At 39.7% G+C, this 22428-nt stretch overlaps 1 protein-coding gene across 4 annotated transcripts in view; it reads left to right on the top strand.

Moving 5' to 3' along the window:
- Positions 1 to 6504: 6504 nt before the first annotated feature.
- JAM2 (junctional adhesion molecule 2) overlaps positions 6505 to 22428 on the top strand; it is a 68862-nt gene continuing 52938 nt past the window's right edge. For 2 of the 4 annotated variants that reach the window (XM_037833173.1, XM_037833182.1), the window contains exon 1: positions 12335 to 12434. In XM_037833173.1, the coding sequence (XP_037689101.1) occupies positions 12350 to 12434 (85 nt within the window). In that variant the 5' untranslated portion in view covers positions 12335 to 12349. Of the gene's footprint in view, positions 7026 to 12328; positions 12435 to 22428 lie in introns of those variants that run through there. The other 2 variants (XM_037833168.1, XM_037833159.1) reach the window with 2 other exon arrangements.

Here is a 22428-nt window from a genome sequence, read left to right as displayed (position 1 = left end):
AAAGCCATTTTGAAACCAGAACTTTGGAGCAGACATCAGCCACGTGACTTCCCAGCTAACAGAGGTTTTCTGGACACCATTGGCCATTCTCAAGTGAAGGTACCTGATTACTGATGTGTTACCTTGGACACTTTATGGCCTTAAGACTGTAACTGTGTAACCCAATAAACACCCTTTTATAAAAGCCAATCCATCACTGGTGTTTTGCATTCTGGCAGCATTAGGAAACTAGAACACACAGGAAACTGGGTTTTAAATTTTTGTTTCCGATTAAAGAATCTAGAGGTTGTAAAAAGGGCTTCCATGTGCTTTTACTGGATACTCCTGCTATAGCAACTGATTGGTTAGAAATTGCATTAGATTTTGTGTTTAACACTGAATATGTGGCTCCTGAATTGACAAGAAAGTCAATTAGTTGTTTTCCACCTGCATAGTCACCTGAGGCAACTGGTGAGAGATGGAGAGGAGTAAGATCTCCTCTAGTGGAGCCCCCGGGCCTCTTCATTCCAAGTTGCTGCCTTGCTCATTGTCTCATTGGGGCATCTGGAATTTGGGTTGCCCTGTTTCCTTCCAAATCTTTCCTTGAGGGAATCTGGGACAGTCTGTCTTCCAATGCCTTTTTTCCTTTGAGTATGCACATTGATCAATCTCCAGCTTACCAGGGATTTCTCTGGTTCCATAAGGTGGGCCTGGCTGTCTTACCTTTTCTTTGTTCAAAGGCCTCATTTGTCTTGAGCTGATCATTGCTTCAATAAGGGCTGCTTGTCTCTCCATGCATTGGTCATCTGCTGCTGATCATTTCTTGAGGTATCGATCTCATTGGCTTTATCCCTGTTATGATAGACCTTAAAAGTGATTTCCACCAATCTAGAGATAGGTAATCCTAGTACTCCATTTAATTTTTGTAATTTCTTCCTTATATCAGGAAAACTTTGAGAAATAAAAGTCATATTTATATTTCTAGCATTTTCTGGGCTTTCTGGATCTACACCAGTGAATTGTCTGTAAGTATCATAAATTCTTTCTAGGAAGGCTGAAGGGTTTTCTGTAGGCCCTTGCATTACTTGTTGAACTTTTTGCAAATTTCTGGGCCTAGAAAGTCCATTTCATATGCTCACTTTATAATAGAGTCTTTATAATGTTCCAATTTGGTTCAGTCTCTGCTGCCATTTGGGTTCCACCCTGGGTCTGTCACTGGTACAGCTAAATGTGCAACGGTAGGTACCGGATTACCTGGCAATTCACCTTGTAGTCTATTAGCTTCTTGTTTGGCTGTCTCTATTACCACCCTCTTTTTTTCTCCTGTTATTAGTGTATTTAAAAACACTTGCATATCTGTCCAACTAGGATTGTAGGTTGCAAATATGGAAGAGGTTAAACTTTCCATTCTTGTGGGATCTTCTCTATATAGAGGATTATTTTTCCAATTATACAAATCTGAGGTGGAAAAAGGGGTATGCACATACACAAATCCTCAGTCTCCCTTGTTCGTCTATTTACGCCATACTTCGAAGGAGAATAAGTTTTTCTGGTGGCTCTGTGGCTAGTGTTTCAGACCTGCCTGATGTCTCTGCTGCTGGCTTTAGAGAGCTACCTTATGGCTCTGCAGCAGGTCTTAGACAGCCACCCTGGCCAAATTGGGTACCCTGAAGAGTACTTGAGGAAGGGACCATTTCTATTTTTAGTTTTGATTTCTTTAATTTGGGTAGGGGTGGGGGATAAAAAGTTGCAGGATAAAGTATGGGGGTGGGAGGGAAGATGTGGCAAAGGAAGGGAGGGAACTAGAAGCAAAGGGGAAGAAAGGGGTGGAGGGGGAGAAGGAGGTGAGAGGGGCAAAAGAGATATTCCTTCCCCTCCTGCTTCTCTGGCTCCTTGGTTGTTAGGTGAAAGCAGAGGAGTGGATGGGAGGTTTAATACAGGGTTCACTGGGTCCTCCAAATTAGAATCAGGAAGGACAGTTTTTACTTCTGTTTGAATTTTTACCAACATCACAGGTAAGACGTTACCATTTCTTAATTGCACAGCTTGTTGGGAAAGACAAACAAAAGACTCAACATATATATTAATTCATCCCATTTCTTCTTTCCTTTACAGAATAGCTCTAAATGCAGTAAAATATCTTTGTCGTTTTTCCACTTTCAGGCCATTTCTTTTCTGTCATTAAAGCATAGCCAGGTCAGACAGTGTAACAGTAATGAAAGAATCTCTGCTTTTTTACAGGTTCATAAGCGAATTCATCCCAATTCTTGAGAATGCAGCCTAAATGAGCTACATTCAGAAATAGTATTCACATTCCCCATACCAATAGTTCTGTTATGCAAGCTTATTAATATAATCAACACTAATTATCAATGACTACCAGTTTCTACATTCAACAATCAGTCATACATCAGTAACTACATACACACACACACACACAAACACACACACATGTATATAATACAAGGTGCACTTATACATTCAGGGACTCAAACTATTATTTTTTAGGGGCCTCAAACCCAGATTTGAGGGACTCCAATCCTCTTTTAAAAGGTAAAGTGGTTAGAGCAAGGGGAATTGTTTGGAGATATGACCTTCGGCCTCAAACCAGGTCCCAAGAACTCTAACACTTTTTTTTTTTCGTCCTGGTTCACTTCTCCCTTGATAACCTCCTTACCCAATTTGAACTCCGGTCTTGGAACTGTTTCTCCTTTTGAAATGTTAAAAGCGCTGACAAGCCTGGAACACTAGCCTTGCAGGACAAATTCAGCAACTGTGTCCCTAGACTAACCAGTCTAGGTGGGCACAAAGACTCGATTGCTCTGCCCACCCATCAGCTGAACTTTGGGCAGTCAGACTCCTTGTGGCTCATTGATCCCTTTGTGGTCGCCAGCTGATACCAGACAAAACTCAGAGTTGCCACCCAAGGCACTCAGTGACCAATTCTGAGGTACCAGGATTTCAAAGACAGAAAAAGCTTTAACTGTGGTGTGCAGCACAAGGAGAACTGGAGGTTCGAACTTCAGATCTGTATTCCGAAAATACAGAAACTTGGAAGTTTTATAGTATTCACACAAAAGCAGGTGGGCTTAGGGTAATGAGCAAGGTGGTTAATTCTGGGCTAACTCATGTTACTTCTTTGATAACTATTAGGGGTCCATGTGCATTAAGGGGCTACATGCAGGGGTCCCATGCTTCAGGGTTGTGAAATAAGATGAGGGTCCTGTTGCTGTCCAGTTACATAAATTGAGACAGAATGTCTTAGCAGAGCTAGTCATGAGTTACAATGTAAGATATCATTATCCAAATATTCAGGTATCTGGGTTACAGTTCAGTGCTTTATCATGGTACAAGTATTCAATCCTTCAAAGTTTCACAGACACTATGACAAGATAAGAGTTTGCTGAGTTTGCTGGCATAGCCAGTCATGAGTTTTGAGGAAATGTTACATTCTTCAGGAAACTTACATTTACAATAAGGTTACATATCTACTTAATAAAGCATGATTATCCAAGCATCCAGGCAAGCACGAGCATCCAGGCATCCGGGTGGCAGTCTGGTACTTTACAGTAGTTATACGCTTTTGCGTCTCACTACTTCAAAGAGTCAACAGACTATAGTTCAGTGAGGCTTTTTATATTTTAAGTGTCACACTTTCAGGTTACATTTTATTTAAAGTTTAACTATTTTACTCTATCTAGAAAGAGAATATAATAAGAATAAATGCTAGTTTTATAAAATAATTAAGTTGCTACAAAAGATAATATGTGGTTATGGGTTGGGGGTTTCAGTTTGGTTGATTTTTTAAGGCTTAATAAAGAAATCAAGTAAAGCCCCTCCCCCTCCCCCCAACAGAAGGAACTTCCCCTTATCCTTGACCTTGGGCAAGCCATTTAGCATCTCTCCACCTAGTTTTCTCATCTGTGAAATGGGAATGGCAACATTCCCTTCCTTACAGAGTTGTTGGGAGACTAGATACTGCATTATTCTGCCTCCACTACTGTTCCGGTTTGCTAATGCTGCCATTATGCAAAATACCAGAAACGGATTGGCTTTTATAAAGGAGATTTATTTGGTTACAAAGTTACAGTCTGAAGACCATAAGGCATCCAAGGTAAGGCATCAACAATATGGTACTGTGCTGGTTTGGATGTATTATGTCCCCTAAAACTCCATGTTCTTCAATGCAATCTTGTGGGGGCAGATATATTAATGTTGATTAGGTTGGAAGCTATTGATTGAGTGTTTCCATGGAGATGTGACTCAATCAACTGTGGGCAAGACCTTTGATTGGATAATTTTCATGGAGGTGTTACCCCACCCATTCAGGGTGGGTCTGAATTAAATTACTGGAGCCATATCTAAAAGCTGACAAACAGAAGGAACTCAGAGCAACTGAGAGTGACATTTTGGAGACAGCTGCAGCTTAGAGAAACATTTTGAAGACAGCCATTGAAAGCTGACATTTTGGAGGACGCCATTTTGAAACACAATCTGGGAATAAGCAGACACCAGCCATGTGACTTCCTAGCTAACAGGTTTCCCGGATGCCAATGGCCTTTCTCCAGTGAAGGTACCCTATTGTTGATGCCTTACCTTGGACACTTTATGGCCTTAAGACTGTAACTTTGTAACCAAATAAACCCCCTTTATAAAAGCCAATCCATTTCTGGTATTTTGCAAAATGACAGCATTAGCAAATTGGAGCAGGCACTGTCACTGGAGAAAGGCCAATGGCATCCAGAAAACCTCTGTTAGCTGGGAAGGCACATGGCTGGTGTCTGCCTGCTCCCAGGTTGTGTTTCAAAACGGCATTCTCCAAAGTGTCAGCTCTCAACGGCCATCTTCAAAATGTCTGTCTCAGCTGTAGCTTGTCTCCAAAATGTCACTCTCAGTTGCTCTCTGCTCCTTCTGTCTGTGAACTCTTTTTATAGCATACCAGTGATTTAATAAAGCCCACCCTGAATGGGTGGGTAACACCTCCATAGAAATTATCCAATCAAAGTTCTCACCCAGTTGATTGAGTTACATCTCCATGGAAACAATCAAAGATTCCAACCTAATCAACACTAGTATGTCTGCCCCCACAAAATTGCATCAAAGACAATGGCGTTTTGGGGGACATAATACATCCAAACTGGCACAACCATTGAGAAATCTCTCTGTAAAAAAAACATATTTTGTTATTTTCTGTCCTTTGAGCCCTTATCACATTGCATTACAGCTATTTTCAGATGGGACCCTCTCTTTCCTCAAGACTGTGAGCTCATTAGCAGCAAAATCTCAATGTTTTACACTATTGTCCCTTCAAAACCTTTTCACCAATGGCTACATCTGGCTCATTGCAGCCATTTGACAAATGCCTTGACTGGGTGACAATTAAAAAACTGAACAAATCAATTTCTCACAAAGAATGTAACAGAATTTTTAAAAAAGTATGCCTTTTTCTATGTATCCTTAGGGAGGAGTAAAAGAGACATAGCAAGCATGAGAAAAGAAGATGCCAACAACTTTTCTTTTAAAGCACTAAGTACTGTCTCCCATTACTGTCCATAAAAACTGACAACTGTCATTAAATCTGTGCCCATTCTTCTTGTTTGACTTGGGCTTGTGGCTTTAACATTTTTCCCATTTAGACTTTCCTTTCTGGGCCCCCTGGGTCCTATGCCCCTTTCACTCACATCCACCCCCACCCCCTGCCACCAGCACAGAGCTTCCATCACTGTCACCAAGGCAACAGCAAGGATGCCTCATTCCTCCCAGTTCTGCATATCTAAATTCTGGTTGCCTTTGTCCACTGAGCCAGCTGAATTCTTGTGAGAACACCACTAAATCAATCTTTTTTTAAAAAGATTCTTGCCGGAATGGCCTTTTTCAAGACCTGACAATGTAGAAGCTCTTAAATGCACCAAACATATTTTGGTCCCAGGAGCAAATATAAAAATTGCCTGTTTAACCTTTGTAGTGTGTGCAATGTAAGTGCTGGCCAATTTTAAAGAAACAGAGCATTCATAATGGTTTCCCTTTTAAAAGCACAGTATACCAAAAATAAACCTGACAAAGGGCAGCTGTAGAGTTTTAACATGTGGAAAACTCCAAAGGCAGCCGTTATATAACAGGACAAAAGCACGATAAACAAATATTTCACACCCTTAGATGAACTTTTAACTCTGGCAGGTGAAAAAGCCAAGAACAGAAAATACACTTAAGTTTCCAAGGAGCAAAAAGCTTAAACAGAGAAGGGGCAAAAGCTACTGCTAAAATCTGAGACCTGCCTTCCCCCAAGAGTCTCGATTGCTTTTTTTTTTCGCTCGTGTCCGAGGTGGAGGCGGCGAACCCATCACCTCCAAGCGCCTCCCCGGTAGCTTCGCCCATTGGCCTGAAATTTTCCAAAAGTCTCCACCGCTTGGCTTGGAACGGAAAAAGAAGTTTTGTGCCACCGAGGGAAGGAGAGGAGTTGGAGGAGGGCAGGCGGGGCTCCCCCACCCCCACCCCCATCCCCATCCCCGCGCGCCTCCCGCCCCCGGGCTCCCCGCCCTGGGGACAGCTGGCAGCCCCGCGCCGGACTAGACACAAAGCGGATCAATCCCCGCGGCGCGGGCGGCGGGGGAAGGAGCCGCAGGGCTGTCCCTTCCGCAACTCTCCTTCCCTAGCCTCCTCGCTAGGACCCCGCGGACACCTCGTCAGACTTCCACGGCCCTGCCCCTCTCACCATTCGCCCACCCGCAAAGAGAACGGCCCCAGATTCCCCATCCCCGGGAGCGGGAAGACCTGCGCCTGGGCATCCAGCTGAGAAGGCGCCCCCTGGAAGCGGGGAAACTGACGTCCCTCCGGGATCCACCCCCTCCGCAACTCTCCCTCCCCTCCGCGAGTTTCTTCTTTCCCGCCCCAAAAGTTCAGGGGCTCCCGCCCTGCCTCCGGAGCTCCCGACGCCTGGACCCTCGACCTCGAAGGCACAGACAGTTTGGCCCCCGGGAAGATGGCGAGGAGGAGGCGCCACCCCCTCCTCCTGCTGCTGCTGCGCTACCTGGTGGTCGCCCTGGGCTGTAAGTTACTCGGGTACCCGCCCCCTCCCACCTCCCACCTCCCTCACCCAAACCTTCAGCCCCTCGACGCCACCCTCGCAGACCGCGGTCTCCAGGGCCCGGGGCTGAGGGTGTCTGCTGCGGGGCAGCTGCCTTTCCACGCTGCAAGCCGGGAAGCGGGAGGCGCGGGTTTTATTGTAAGTAGCATCTGCTTGTGTGAATTCTAATTAGAGAAAATTAAGGGTCCACACCGGCAGGGTCCCATCTTTGTGCAAGCAAAGTGGGAGAAGTTTTCAAAGACGGAGGGCCGTGGGCACAATGCAAAACTCAACTAAGTACTTATTTGATGCTAAGATCCCAAGATGGCATCACTTGGAGGCGCCTGCCACACTTGAAGTGTCAGGGGAGGAGGCAGTGTCAGAGTTTTCTGGGCTGCACAGAGTCCCAGACGTGCTGGTAATGTGCCGTGCACTTGCGTGGGGTGGGGGTGAGGGTGGGGAGTTGAGTTCGTGGCTGCCGAATCACAATTACTTTTATCCTCCCCACCTGCACATCTACGGTCAGTTAGAGGAGTCTGATCTGGCGACTCTAGCCAGCTGCCGGGTCTTCAGGAGACGTCCAAGGGGATGATTGTTAGAAAGATGCAGAAGCTGAATGATCCAGTAGCGGGGGGTGGGGGTGGGGCGTCCCAAAGCCAAGTTCACGGGATGGTTTTGAACAGGATTTTCACGGATTCCGGGTTCATGAGATTTAAAATCTTGAGAACGTTTCCTTTTATTTTGTTCCCTTAACGTTCACTTTTTAGGAAAAGTGGAGGAAACTACAATGGACCTTAAGCAACGAAGTTCTTTTTCTTTTTCATTCCACCCCCCCCCCCACTTTTTTTAGAATTCGTTATTATTGTTGCTATGCAAGTTCTGGTTTTATAATACTTTAAAACAACCTACCCTATTAGTATCTAATAGCAAGATACAGTGGCTTTCTCATGCTCTCATTGCCGAAGTGATTATTGCTCAGCACAGGGTGGTGTGAGCTGTGTCCCTTAGAGGGGGAGGAAGGTGCAACTTGTCTCAGTGAAGGGACATGTGCTGACCTATATTATAGGAAATCAAACCAAGAAGACAACGTTGCACAATGAAACTATTATTCCGTTTTAAAACCACAGTGGGTTTCATGCTGAAGTTTGACAAACTCCGAAAAAATGCGCTAAATGCTGAAAGGCAACAAAGAAGCAGACTGGAGGAATTAAAACAAAACTACAGGGAAATTTGTGTTGAAAATCCTAAATTTCAAATATAAAAGCCTGAGTCTTTTTGGTAGAATTGCCATTAATTAAAATTAATTAAATGAGCAATTATAATTTAATTATTAATAATTTAAATTAATTTAATTTGAATTTAATTAAAATTAAAAAAAGAAACAATACACCCTGAATTTGCTTTTGTAGCCAAGGAACAACTAAGAGGCAAAAAAAGATTTATATTATATTCAGGATTTGAGAAAATGTAGCATTGGTTCTTCTAATTCTGATTCCTATAGGAATTTAATTTGGAAGCATTGTGGGGACCTTTTCTGTATTGTTCATGGAATACCAAGAGGTCAGGAATTACAAGAATGCTTTCTTCTCTTTTTTAAAATAACTTTTACAAAAATTGTAAGTTTGGATTTACTGAAAAATTGCAAAGGTGGCACAGGGATTTCTCATATACTCTCTACTCAGTTTCTTCTATTATTACTATCTTGCATTAGCATGGTACACTTTTCATGATTAATAAACCAATATTCATACAATATTATTAACTAACATCCTCACATAATTCAGGTTTCCTTCATTTTTACTTAATGTCCTTTTTCTGTTCCAGGATCTTATCTAGGATCCCACATTACACTGAGTAGTCATGTCTTCTTAGGCTTCTCTTGGCTGCGACAGTTTCTCAGCTTTTCCTTGTTTTTGATGACCTTGACAGTTTTGAAGAGTACTGATTAAGTGTTTTATAGAATGTTCAACTGGGATTTCTCTGATGTTTTTCTTATGGCTAGACTGGGGCTATTTGGAGGAAAATTGTAGAGGTAAAGTACCATTTTCATCACACGATATCAAGGGTACATACTATCAACATGATTTATGACTGTAGACTTTAACCATGATCACCTGACTGAGGTAGTGTTTGTCAGGTTTGCCTGCTTTAAAGTTACTCCCCCACTCCCCTTTCCATACTGTATTTTTGTAAGGAAGTCACTGTATGCAGCCCACCCTTAAGGGGGAAGAGGTACACTCCACCTCCTTGAAGATGGATGGTCAAGTTTGCTAATGCTGCTGTTTTGCAAAACACCAGAAATGGATTGGCTTTTATAAAGGGGGTTTATTTGGTTACAAAGTTACAGTCTTAAGGCCATAAAGTAGACAAAGGTAAGGCATCAACAACAGGGTACCTTCACTGAAGGATGGCCATTGGCATCCAGAAAACCTCTGTTAGCTGGAAGGCACGTGGCTGGTGTCTGCTTTCTTTCAGGTTATGTTTCAAAATGGCATTCTTCAAAATGTTGCTCTTGGGGTGTTTTGTCCTCTCTTAGCTGAAGCGCCTCTTCAAAATGTTACTCTCAGTTGCTCTGAGGTCCCTCTGTTTGTGAGCTCTTTTTATAGGACTCCGGTGAACTAATCAAGAACCAACCAGAATGGGCAGGGCCACATTTCCATGGAAACAGCCTAATCCAGATTCCAACCTAATCAGAACTAATACTTCTGTCCCCACAAGATTGCATCAAAGAATATGGCTTTTTCTGGGGGAGATAATATATACAAATCAGCACAAAGGAGTATCTACATAAATAAATTGGTTTTTTTCTGCATGGAAGATCTATCTATTCTTTCCTTATTTATTTACTTATTCAATAATTTATTTATATCAGTAAGGACTATAAGTATTTGTTTTATACTTTGGATTATAATTCAACATTGCTTTATTTATTTATTTATTTATTTTTGCTCAAATTGTTCCAGATTTGGCAATTGGAAGCTCTTTCATGTGGATCCTGTGTCTCTTTGACATACCCCCATCGTTGTGTGTGTGTGTGTGTGGAGGGTTGTGTTTAGCATTTTCTTACTTTCTGTCACTACATGATGCTCCAAGTTCATGTTATATATTTCCTGCTCTTTTCTAGAATCAGCCATTTATCCAAGGACCTCTGGTTCCTTTTATTAGAGAGTGGTATTAGAAATGAATATTTGGGCACTAGGTGTGCTCGTTGCTACTGGTTATTATTGGTTTTTGGCCCATAGGCATGTTTTTCAGGGCTGATTTTGTCCACAGTCCTATCTGTGATTTCTCTGCTCAGGGTTCATGTTCAGATCTAAAAACAGTTTATTGAAGGCTTATGTATAAAGTGGACACTGCTCTAAAGTGTTTAACATTCTAAGTTCTCAACAACCCTGTGAGGCAGAACACACACTCAATTTACAGATAATCATGTCAGACTCAGGAAAGTTAAGTTACTTGTCTAAGCTCACTTGTGTAAGTTGGGAGGAGGTGGAGCTGGGATTTGAAGATCTGAGAACTGATTCCATAGACAGCTGACCTTCATTCCTCTCCATATATCTCTATCCCAGTGCTTGACCTTTTTGTGTTCACATTCAAGAAAAGATTTAATAGATTTCGTATGGCTAATTAATTACATACCTATCTCTTTAATATTCCTCCTAAATATAACAGTCCCACTCTTTTGTCCCAATATTACCATGCATGTTATCATGCTTATTCTGTTATTTCCTTTTATTTCTTCTGTTTTATCAGCATTCTTTCTTTCTTTGTTAGTAGTCTGGAGTATTGCTTTTTTGTTGTTATCTTTGTTTAAACTGCAGTTTCAGGGTACCTGCTGATATATGGACACTCACTATGTGTGTTTAGTTGATATATAGTTTTCTTTCCCAAGAAAATGGAAGTTCCATGAGGAAAGGAATTTCTTGATATTTGCTCACCACTGCATATCTGATGCTGACCATAATGCCTGGTACTTAGTAAGTATAAAGTACATACCTGTTGATTAGGTGGGATGGGGATCAGGTGGAGTGGGTGCAAGAAATCTATGGATGGAATTAATGCTAGCAATATAAATCACAAAGCCCTAACTTAGTAGGTGGGGTGTCCTGTCCCTCTGAAATGACATTTAAGCTGATACCTCCAAAAACAGAAGGAGCAAATGTTCCATATTTTTTTGGGTAAAGATGTCATGCATTCTGGGATCTCTGATATCTAAGGAGTTGGGTCGGAGTGAAAGCTGTGCTCTGCTCCTGATCCTACATGGCTGGTTACAGCTGGTACTCAAATCTGGACTAGAACCTGAGTCAGGCAACTTGGCCTGAGTTTGTAAGCTCTTGTTGACTGATAAGGACTGTGGTGGAGGAGAGAGTCCTGGTTCTCTTGTGAAATCAGAAGGTCCTGCCTCCATGGTAGAACTGTCCCGGAACAAGACTCCAGAGAACCAATGCCAGGAAAATTCTGCCTTCTGTAAATATTGTTAAGAACAAAGCATCATAATTTTCTGAAAAGAACTTCTTCCATTCTGGCATGGTCTGAGTTATCTGATGAACATAAAGGTCAAAATGGGCTTGTTGGTGAACCTGACAAACATTTCAGGACTGTGCCAGGAAGGACATAAAAAAAAAAGTAAAAAAATAAACAACCTCTGTATAAAGAGAACAGCAAGTTTCCTATGACTGAGAATTCTGGTTTATCCTTTCACATGAGCCGTCTAATAAAGGAGTTCATGTGAATTTACAGACATTTGCTCTTCCCAAGGTTTCAGTACATTGGTTGTTTGGTGGAGAAGATGTATGGGATTATACAGGCAAGCACTGCTGTCTCTATTGAAGTCAGACTTCCAGAAATCCGTAAAGGCCATTATTTAAAATAATGTTTTCAACCCATAGTGATATAGTGGATGCACGATCGAGTCAATTCTCCATTGCACCTGTATTGCCATATTGATGTTTTGAGGAGGATGAGGGTGAAGATGGTAAAGAGTAATCAGAACCTGGGTCAGGAACTTCCTCTGGCAAAAGCAGGAAAAGAAAACTAAAGACAGGGCATTGTTTTCTCATAAAGTATCACTGTTAACAAGGCTGGAACTCGGAAAAACAATCCAGCTGTATTAGATTCCTATTGCTGTGGTAGCAAATGACCACAAACGTAAAAACAACACACACACACACACACACACACACACAACAGTCTCATTGGGCTAAAATCAGAGTGTTGGCAGGGCTGCATTCCTTCTGGAGGCTCTAGGAAAGAATACATGTTCCTATTTTTTCCAGCTTTTAGAGACCACCCACCCAAGAATGGCTCATGGCCCCACTCTTTCACCTACAAATCCTGCAACTGAAGACTTCCATCTCTCTGGTTCTCTCTCTTCTTCCTCCCTCTTACCTATGTAAGTACCTACAGTAACTTCTAATGCCAACTGCACTGCAATTCTGACTCTACCTGGAGTTAGGTCAGACTCCACATGTTAAAGGCACAGACCCCACAAGATTGTCCTCACTTTAGGTACCAGCTACAAGTTCAGGGGATCCCAGGCCACCAACACTTCTGACCAACTGGCTACAAGTTTGGGGGTTCCCACCATCCACTTAAGAGGTTCAATAATTCACTAGAATGACTCACAGAACTCAGGAAAGTGCCATATTTATGATATAGTTTCATTACAGTGAAAATAATATGAATAAGAAGGAGCCAAAAGAATAGATGAGACAAAAAGGGTGGGGTCTGGGAGGGACCCCAAATCTGAAGCTTCTGTGTCATCTCCCCATGGAGTCAGGACACATCACTATCCTGCACATGGATGTATAGTACCAGTCAGGAAAGCTTACCTGAGGTTTGATGTCTAGAATTTTTGTTTGGGTTCCATTTTGTAGGCATGACTGATTGAATCAATGCCCATGTGGTTGAACTCCATCTCTAGCTCCCCCTTCCCCAGTGGGCCAGCTGATAAGACATTGCTGCAAGCCCCAGTCCTCTAATCACCTAGGTGGCCTGTCTAGCATGGCCAGCCCCCACCCTAAGACTACCAGTGTAGCTGGTCCTACCTGAGTCAGCTCCTTAGCATAAACTATCAAGTGTGGTCTGAAGGGCCTACCGCGTACAACAAAGATACTCCTATTACTGGGAATTCCGAAGATTTAGGGAATGTCTCCCAGGACCCAGGGAAAAAAAACCAGCCAAATCCTTTATTATACAATAGGATCCTTGCAATTACATTGTGCCCACTGGGATAATCCAGAATAACCTCTGTATCTCAAAGTCAGAGGATTAGGAGCCATAATGCACCTGTAGTCTTAATTCCCATTTGCCATATAACTTGATAGATTCATAGATTCCTGGGATTATGATGTGGACTTCTTGGGGCCTATTCTGCCTACCACATCAACCAAAATTAGAACATGCACAGTAGCAGAGTAATCAGTGTTGTGGTCAAGAATATTCTAGATCCTATGGAGCAACCATAATTTTGCCTTTAAATGAGAATTCCTAGTGATCTAGAACTTTATTCTTATGGGTTTAATTTCAGATTGCATAGTGTAATGGTAAAGAACATGTACTCTGGTGCTAGACTCTGGATTCGCTTAATAGCTGCGTAAACTGAGACCAATTATTTAACTCCTCTGTGTGTGTTGGTTTACCCATCTGTAATGCTGATAATCCCAATAATAATACTTACCTCATAGAGCTCTAAGGAGAATTAAATGTGTTAGTATGTTTATAGCTCATTTAGGAAACTGCTTGCCACTGTTACTATTCTTAAAAATTTTGTGGCACTACAGTTTAACATCCATACTGTCACTTTTAATGGATTTCCTACATTTATGAGAACCATATCAAAAAAACAAAAGAAACAGATAATAGGGTTGTTTCTTAAGCAGTATACTAGTTTAACAGCTTGGTCTACTTTTATTACTTTAGGAATTTATTTTAAAATGTGTTCTTTAAAGTTTCTCTGTGTATGAATATATTGCAGGAGAAAGGGGTGGTGGAGACTTTTTCAGAAGAGCATGCACAGAAGTCATTGGGCAAGAGCCAGCAGGAAGAGTGTGAGAATTCACCATGGCCAGAGCTTGGAGGACAGGGGAGGGCAGTGCCAGAAGGTGCTGGAGGGGAAGGCCGTGGCCAAATGGTGGAGGGTTTTGTGGGACATATTCAAGATTTCAGATTTATCCTAAGGGTGAGGAGAAACCAGTGAAGACTTTTAAACACGGAATATCACAGTCAGATTTGCATTTCAGAGAGAGTACAGTGGATGAAGTATGAACAGGATGGGGGGGTGGGGGTGGGGAGTTGATGTGGGGAGACCAGTTACAATGCTATCAGAGTGATCCAGGCAATTGCTTCTATAATTATTTCTTTTATGTAGTTTATTTATTGAAATATATATATACAAATATATGCACATATAATTACATGCATAAACATATGATCACAGAGAATTGTTTTGCATTATGAAATATAGTTAATTAAATTTAATCTAGTATTTACAAAAAGTTACTTCTGGTTTTTAAAGTTTTAAAGTTTATTTTATCATATAGGTTGCAAGTGTTTCCAGTGTTCACTTCAGCTCCCAACATGAAACAGTAGACTATTTTTTGTTTTTTAAATTCAATTTTATTGAGATACATTCACATACCATACAGTCATCCATGGTGTTCAATCAACTGTTCACAGTACCATCTTCTAGTTGTGCATTCATCACCCCAATCTATTTTTGAACATTTTCCTTACACCAGAAAGACTCAGAATAAGAATAAAAAATTAAAATAAAAAAGAACACCCAAATCATCCCCCCATCATACCCTATTTTTCATTTAGATTTTCTCCCCATTTTTCTACTCATCCATCCATACAGAAACAGTAGACTTTTTGGCTACTTATTATCTTCTTTCAGTATTTTTCTATTCCTCACACTGGATTTGTCTTCTTTCAGTATTCAGTGTCCTCAGTGTTTCCCAGTGTTTCCTCCCTTTGGTGGGTTATTTTGTTTGATAGATAGGGTGAGTGGCCTTCTATGTCACTGTGTGTGTGAGTCTGTGGATCAGAGAGAGAGAATGTGTGTGTTTTAATGAATGCCTTCTGCCAGTATCACAAAAACCCTGTTCTCTAAATCTTCAGGCCAATGAGTGGTAATAAATATTCTCCAATTATTGAATTGTTACTACATTTTGTGAGCAGAGAAGCAAAGAACCACACTGAATCTACTCCTGTGAAAGTATTTCAAGAGCTACACTCCTAGCTGTCCAATGCTTTGGCTCAAAAAGTCCTGAGCAAGTCTTTGTGAGCTTACCAGACAGAAATTTTGGTTCTTTGTTGGAGAGTCTTCCTTTTTCTCTCTTGTCCCGTTGGCAAATAAAATTTTTATTTGTTTTGATGGATTTCCTGTTTTGTTTTATTTGGTTTTAGCTTTCAAAATTTCTCACAGGGACAATTTGAGGAAGATTTCTTTTCATATTTGTAAAGAATGAAAGGCATAAGCTGGTCTTTTTGCTTTGTGCTAGGCTTTTCTAGTTTGCTTGCTCTCATTTTGTCAAAACAGTCACCTGCTGTTTTTAGTCTTAGCTTTCTTCACATTGTAAAAACTTGCTAAATACTTTACTATGACACAATCAAAGCCAAAATTAAGTGCTTTTAAATGCATTTACTTATATGTTTAACTAAAATAGTATAAGCATATGGTAAATTCAAAGAGCACAGAAAGGTTCTGAAGTGAAAAATAAGTCCTTTCCAGCCATCTGACTCCTATTACACTCCTCACAGGTAATCCACTCTTAAGCTTCTTACATACAGTTCCAGAAAAATCAGAATCCTATTCCAGCATTTATGAGTGTACCTGTATAATTTCTTTAAAAATAAAAATTTACTATTCATCTTGTTTTACACCTTTTCAATAAATCAAATCATATTATATATAGTGTTCTGTGCCTTCCTCCAAAAAATTATTTTTATTAGTGTTTAAGTCACATCCCAAAACTAGGTCTCACAAGCATGTTTCACCATAAAGTCTTGAGAGAGGCCTTGAAGACTCATATGCTGCAATGCAGTGGTGTCTACCTTTTAGCTAAAACCACCCCAAATAAATTGTACAACAAATGTTAAAACAAAGGGAAATAAACTTCCAAATCAATGACCAAATTTAGAAAGAGGGAAATCTCAACCAAGATCCAATTAAAAAGTCCAAAGGAGAAGAACATATGGGCCAAAGCTGGGAAAGGACAGAGACAACTGGCTCCAGCAAAGGTTCCCAGACAAGTGCAAACTGATGCTATTTGTTTCTCGAGACACCAAAGAAGAAGTAATGACCACAAATAAAACGGGAATATGCGGAGCTACTGAAAAAGTGTTAAATTCGAAACTGTAGAAGTGTGTTTGTGTTTTTCTAAAAATGCTCTAAAGGAACTTTGAAGTAAGAATGGATTCTAATCAGAAGCAGAACTGAAAGTGTGGAATAAGCAAAAACTCAAGGGTCTACTTGTCCAATAATCTTAACACAATGAGGTTTTAAAATTAATATAAAAATTCAAGATAAGCAGATGGTACCCTTGTGCTTTGACCCCATACAATGTTTTTAGTCCCAGAACAAGTCAGGCTCTTTGGTGCCTTGTATGTGTATATGCATGTAAGCAAGTGAACATCTATGCCGTTTTGCCTAGATAGAATGCTTCTCCTTCCCAATGACCTTTTTTTCCTGTGGTCGTTGTGGTTGCTGTGATTGTTGTAATCGTCTCCTTGGGACCAAATCTTCTCCTTGCAACCAAATGCAATTCTTCCCTGAAGACCTGACTCAAACGTTCCTTATCTCTTCTCTTAAGACTTTCCCATACAACCATTCAAGGCTATGATGCCAACCGCATATTATACTCCTGGTGCTGTCTGTACATTCCTTGTTCTCTGAAGGCACTTACTGGGCTGTCCTGTCATAATTTGCACAGAGGTGTCTCTGTGGAGTGTGAGTTTGTTGAGGGCAGAGACAACACATCTTTGCATCCTAGCACCTGGTGCAGTGCCTGGCATGTGCTAGCGCTTTACTAATTAGTTAAATAGAAGTGAATAACTCATGGCTTAATGTTTGTTTGTTTTTCCTTAGATTCATAAAGTTACATAATTTTTAAATAATAAAAATCCCAGGACACATGTAAAATTAGCCATGCCTTATGAATGTATGATTTTACTGCTCCTGGAACTCCTTCCTTCACTTAATAACTGTAGTTTCCCTAGAATTACAAGGAAATATAGCGACTACCTTATAGCATTTTAGGAAATTTCGCTAATTGCCTAACATCTTGTAGCACAGAAGCAGATAAAAGCTCCTCATTAATTAGTAACCATTGATTAAAAACTCAGCTGAATTAAATGATACTCCTTAAAAATGGTCTGAGATAAAACAGATCATAGGATGTTACAGAGTTGTGAAACACCCTCTGGAGCAGTGGACTCCAAATTTTCCCCTCTTAGTCCAATCTCTTTCCCACTCAAATTGATATCAAAATAGTCCATGCACCATAATAGGCAATAGTTTATTAAGGGAAATGAGAGGACAGGGTCTCATAGTGATCGTTACTTCCAAGCCAAAGATGGTTTTCCTAGGCAGTCTTATCCAGTAGTCATAACAACTTCTCCTCCTCCTTCTTTTCTTTCTAGTTCATTTTTATTAGTCTGCAGAATGACTTAGATATTCCAAAAGTAACATCTTCTTGTGAGATCTTGACAGTTTATGATTTATAACACCTGCTCATTCACACTGTAAGAATTACCCCTGGAACCAGATGGATCCAACATCTCTGTCCAAGGGTATCATCTTTGACAGTCTGGCATTAGTCATATGCTAAGATTAGGCACATCTAAGACTCTCAGCTCTGTTAAACTACTCCGTAAGAGTGGTCTGAGGATGTTGGAATACCAGAAAAACACTATTTGGAGCTGTGGTCTTCAAACTTTTTTGATTGCATAGTCTGCTTCTTTTAAAAAGAGCATATACCCTAATATATCTTTGATTATAAGTTATGTGCATATATTTCTATATCAATATATCACATTTACTACAAAAACATAAATAGAATAAATTTCAAAATGAATGAGATAATGGAAAAATAAAGAAGCAATAATAACCAGGAAAACCTTAGGGGGCAGAATTGAGGGATTAGTACATGAATAGACAGAATATAAAGTCAAGAAACTGACACAACTTCATTTGGAAATTTAATATATGATGATAATATCTCAAACTATGGAGAATGTTTAATAAATGTTGTTACAACAATTGGGTAACCACTTGGGGGAAATGGATCTGAACCTCACAATGTACATGAAGATAAGTTTCAAATATCTGAAATCTAAATGTAAATAAATAAATAGATTAAAAAAAATAAAACTATAGCCCATCCATACTACCCCCAGACACCCAGAAAAGCATAGGTGCATTTTTCTATAAATTGGAGGTGGGGGAAAAGCCTTCTTTACTATGACTCAATATTCGGAAACAAAAGGAAAAGATTAATACATTTGACTATATATTAAAAAAGCATCTGTATGAAAAAAAAAACAAAACATAAACAAATCAAAAGATAAATGACTAATGGGGGAAAGATATTTGCAATTTAGTCTCAGACAAAGAGTTCTGGTCACTGATATACAAAAAGTCCCTGCAGTAGTTTGGAGGTTTTATGGACCCCAGAAAAGATCATGTCCTTAGATTTAATCCATTCCTGTGGATATAGACTTATTGTAATAAGTGGGACCCTTTGATTAGTTTATTTCAGTTGATGAGTGCTGTAGGGTGGGTCTGAATCCTCTTACTGGAGTCCTTTATAAGAGGATAAAACACAGAAAAAAGCACCAGAGAAGGTAAGAGAGACAGAGGCTAAAAAAGGACACACTGAAAATAGAGGAAGCCACTGAAGCCAGAAGCTGGAAGCAATGAAACCCGGGAGAGAAGGACCAGCTGATGCTGCCATGTGCCTTCCCATTTGACAGGGAAGCCCAAGCTTGCTGGTAGCCGGCCTTCAGAGTCCAGGTATCATCCTGTTGATGCCTTGTTTGGACATTTTTCATGGCCTCAGATGTAAGCTTATAAATCCCCATTGTAAAAGCCAACCCATTTCTGGTATATTGCATTTTGTCAGCTTTAGCAAACCAAAACAGTCCCTAAAAATTTGATGCACTATTATGTGATGACACTGTGAACCATTGATTGTATACTTTGAGTGGATTGTATGGTGTGTGACTGTATCTCATAAAACTGCTACAAACAAAAAAGTGGAAGGCAAAAGAAGAAAAGTAGATGAGAGAGATTCAACATGAGAAGTACACAACTCTTTGAAGGTGGAGGCTTTGAAGATGGAGGAAGGAAGCCGGGAACCAAGGACTGTGGTAGTCTCTAGAAGCTGGGAATGGCCATCAGCTGATAACCTGCAAGAAAATGGGGACCTGGCTTCTACAACCTCGAGCTAAATTCTGCCAACAACTCTAATGAGCAGGAAATGGAATTTCCCCTGGAGTCTCCAGTAAAGAGGCAGCTCTGCCGATACCTTGATTTTAGTCTGGTGACACCATTTCAGTCTTCCAACATACAGAATGTAAAATGAAAAATTTGTGCTGCTTTAATAAAACAAAACAAAAATGAATGTGAGTAAAATACAACAAAATTGAAAAGTGGCCAAAATAAAAACACACAACAGTTCTAGAAGAAAAATTGAAATAGTTTGTGAAATATGATGCCCTGCTCAGCATAACTTAAAATTCACATCAAAACTTCTCAGAGGCAGCATTTCTTCCTTACCAGACTGGCAAAAGCATATAACTCATCTCTATCCTGTTAGTGAAGCTGCTTGGGATCAGGTGCTCTCATACACTGCTGATGGGACTGTGTAATGATAGAACTGCTATGGAGGGGAATTTGGCAATATGTAAAAATGTTATATATCTAGCCTTTGACTTGTTACTGGTAGCCTGTTCCAAAGTGGCACTTGAAAATATTCATTTATACATGGTATTATTTATTTCAAAATTATTTATTATTAAAAGATGGAAACGACATTTGCTCATCAATAGGGATTGGCTAATATCAAACAAACACAGTGGCATGCAGTGTAGCCATAAAAAGGAATGAAGATGATCTCTGTGTGCTGATATCTCCAGAATATAGTAAGTGAAAAAAAGCAAGGTACAGAACAGTACAAAGTAATGAGCTATATTTTATTTAAGAAAGGAACACTGGGATGTTAAATGAAAACCATTGACACTGGATAGAAGGCACAGGAATGGAACAGGGATTTCTCTAAATATAATTTATCATATAGATTTGATTTGGGAAATTTAAATAATTTTATTTCAAACAATGAAATTCATTAAAACAACCATCTCTAAAAATTGAAATAAATGAACCTAACTGTACATCCAATCAGTGATATAAGCACACAGAGGAAATAATTATTCCAGTCTGAGCTTAGAATATAATATTTCACTGAATTATAGAATATATTTTGAAGGACAAAATATAGCTGCAAATATGTTTTAAGCTTCAGTAGACTAAAATAGTGTCTGTCTTAATTTCCCAGCTGCTAACACAAATACCATGCAATGGGTTGGTTTAAAGAGAAGGGTTTTATTGGCTCGTGATTTTGAGGCTGTAAGTCCATCAGCAAGGTGATGCTTTGTCCCAGACGACTGTGGCTTTCTGGGGCAGGCTGCTGGCCATCCTTGGTTCTTTTGCTTTTCTGTCATATGGCAATGCACATGGCAGCATCTTTTCCTTTCTTTTCTGGGTTCCATTGATTTCCAGCTTTTGATCCTCCATGTGGCTTTCTCTTCCTATGTCTGAATTTCATTCTGCTTTTAAAGGATTCCAGTAATCCAGATTAAAGCCCAACTTGATTCAGTTGAGTCACACCTCAAATAAAATAATAACTTTAAAAAGTTCTTTATTTGCAATGGATTCATACCCACAGAAATGGGTTAACATTAAGAACAGGTTTGAATCCCAATTCAAATAAGCCAATTCTAAAAGGACCTCAGGGGAATTTGACTATAAATTAGATACTAGATTATGCCAAGGAATTATTTTTAATTTTGTTACTTGTTCTAATAGTGTTTTAACTAAATGTCTCTAATTTTTTAGTGATACCTATTAAAATAATAAAATTGTCTGTTATTTGCTTCAAAATTCCTCATCAACAGCAAAAAGTGATAAAGTGAATCTGACAAAATCCTTATAACCATTGAATATCGGTGATGATGGGTTTAATATACTATTCTCTCTACTTTTGTGTGTATTTGAAAATTTTCATAATAGCAAACTATTTAAAGTCATAAAAACAGAAGAGAGAAGAATGAGATAGATATATAAAAATTTTAGTATTTATTTTCTGCATCCCTCTGGGTTTTCTTACACATTCCACCTTAGGATCTACTGGTTTAGAGAGAAAATAAGTAGACCAAGGTGAGTCTATTTGAAAAATCTGAAATGTCTGCTGTCTTAACCTCACACCTTAACAACAGTGGTTTGTATAGGAAACACAAATTCTGTTTGAATAGTCCCCTTTTTAATCTATTTAGTCTTTTCCACACTAACAGATAGAAAAATGAAAATGCTTACTTAAAAAAAAATCCTGTCATTAACTAGAACTTTAAGATCTGGCTTGCACAACAAAGTCCATTAGTAAATCCACTATATTACAGTTATGTTTTTTTTCATGATGTACCATGAAACTTTCAGTTCATTTCCTTTTAAAGGGCCTTAATATTTTATTCCATAAAATGTAAGAATATCCACTCAGTTGAGTGCATGTCATATGCATAGACTGATGGCAAGAAAAAATGAATATAAAAAAGAGAGTTGATTAAGTTCCTCAAAATTTAATATTTTTATCTTGCATTTGCTTGATGGAAACTGCTTCAATCAAGCTTGCTCATCAAATCTATGATTCTTCCAAACAACACAAGAGAATACATATGGCCGCCTCACAGGCAGGGACGTATCCAACATTTGACTTACCAGGCTAGGCAAATCTCAAAATTGATCATACCTTCTAAAATACTCATTTAATGCTCAAAGCCTTGACATTAATAATTAAATATGAAGTTCCACATGGATTCTTTGTATGATTTAATTTACCATAGTTCCTTTAACCCTGATGATCCCAAAGCTTTAAGGCTTCTTTAGAGAAGATGCTGTTTGTGGGGAAAGAATGGAAGAAGTAGAGACATTTAGCTGCCAGTGTAGATGCACTTCAGAATCTGTGTCAGCAGCGTATGCACAGTATGATCTTAGTCATTTATGTCAGAAATTTTTTCCTTGCTGAGCAACAGAATGCAGATGTTAGCAGAGGAAGAAGTTTTACTTCACTTCTCATTCCATTACCTCTTTCTATGAAGCAAGATTGCAT

Source organism: Choloepus didactylus, chromosome 1 (assembly GCF_015220235.1).
Source record: "Choloepus didactylus isolate mChoDid1 chromosome 1, mChoDid1.pri, whole genome shotgun sequence".
In the NCBI taxonomy this organism is placed as follows: Eukaryota; Metazoa; Chordata; class Mammalia; order Pilosa; family Megalonychidae; genus Choloepus; species Choloepus didactylus.
Note: the sequence above shows the minus strand (reverse complement) of the source record. Positions and strands in the feature narration are given on the sequence as shown.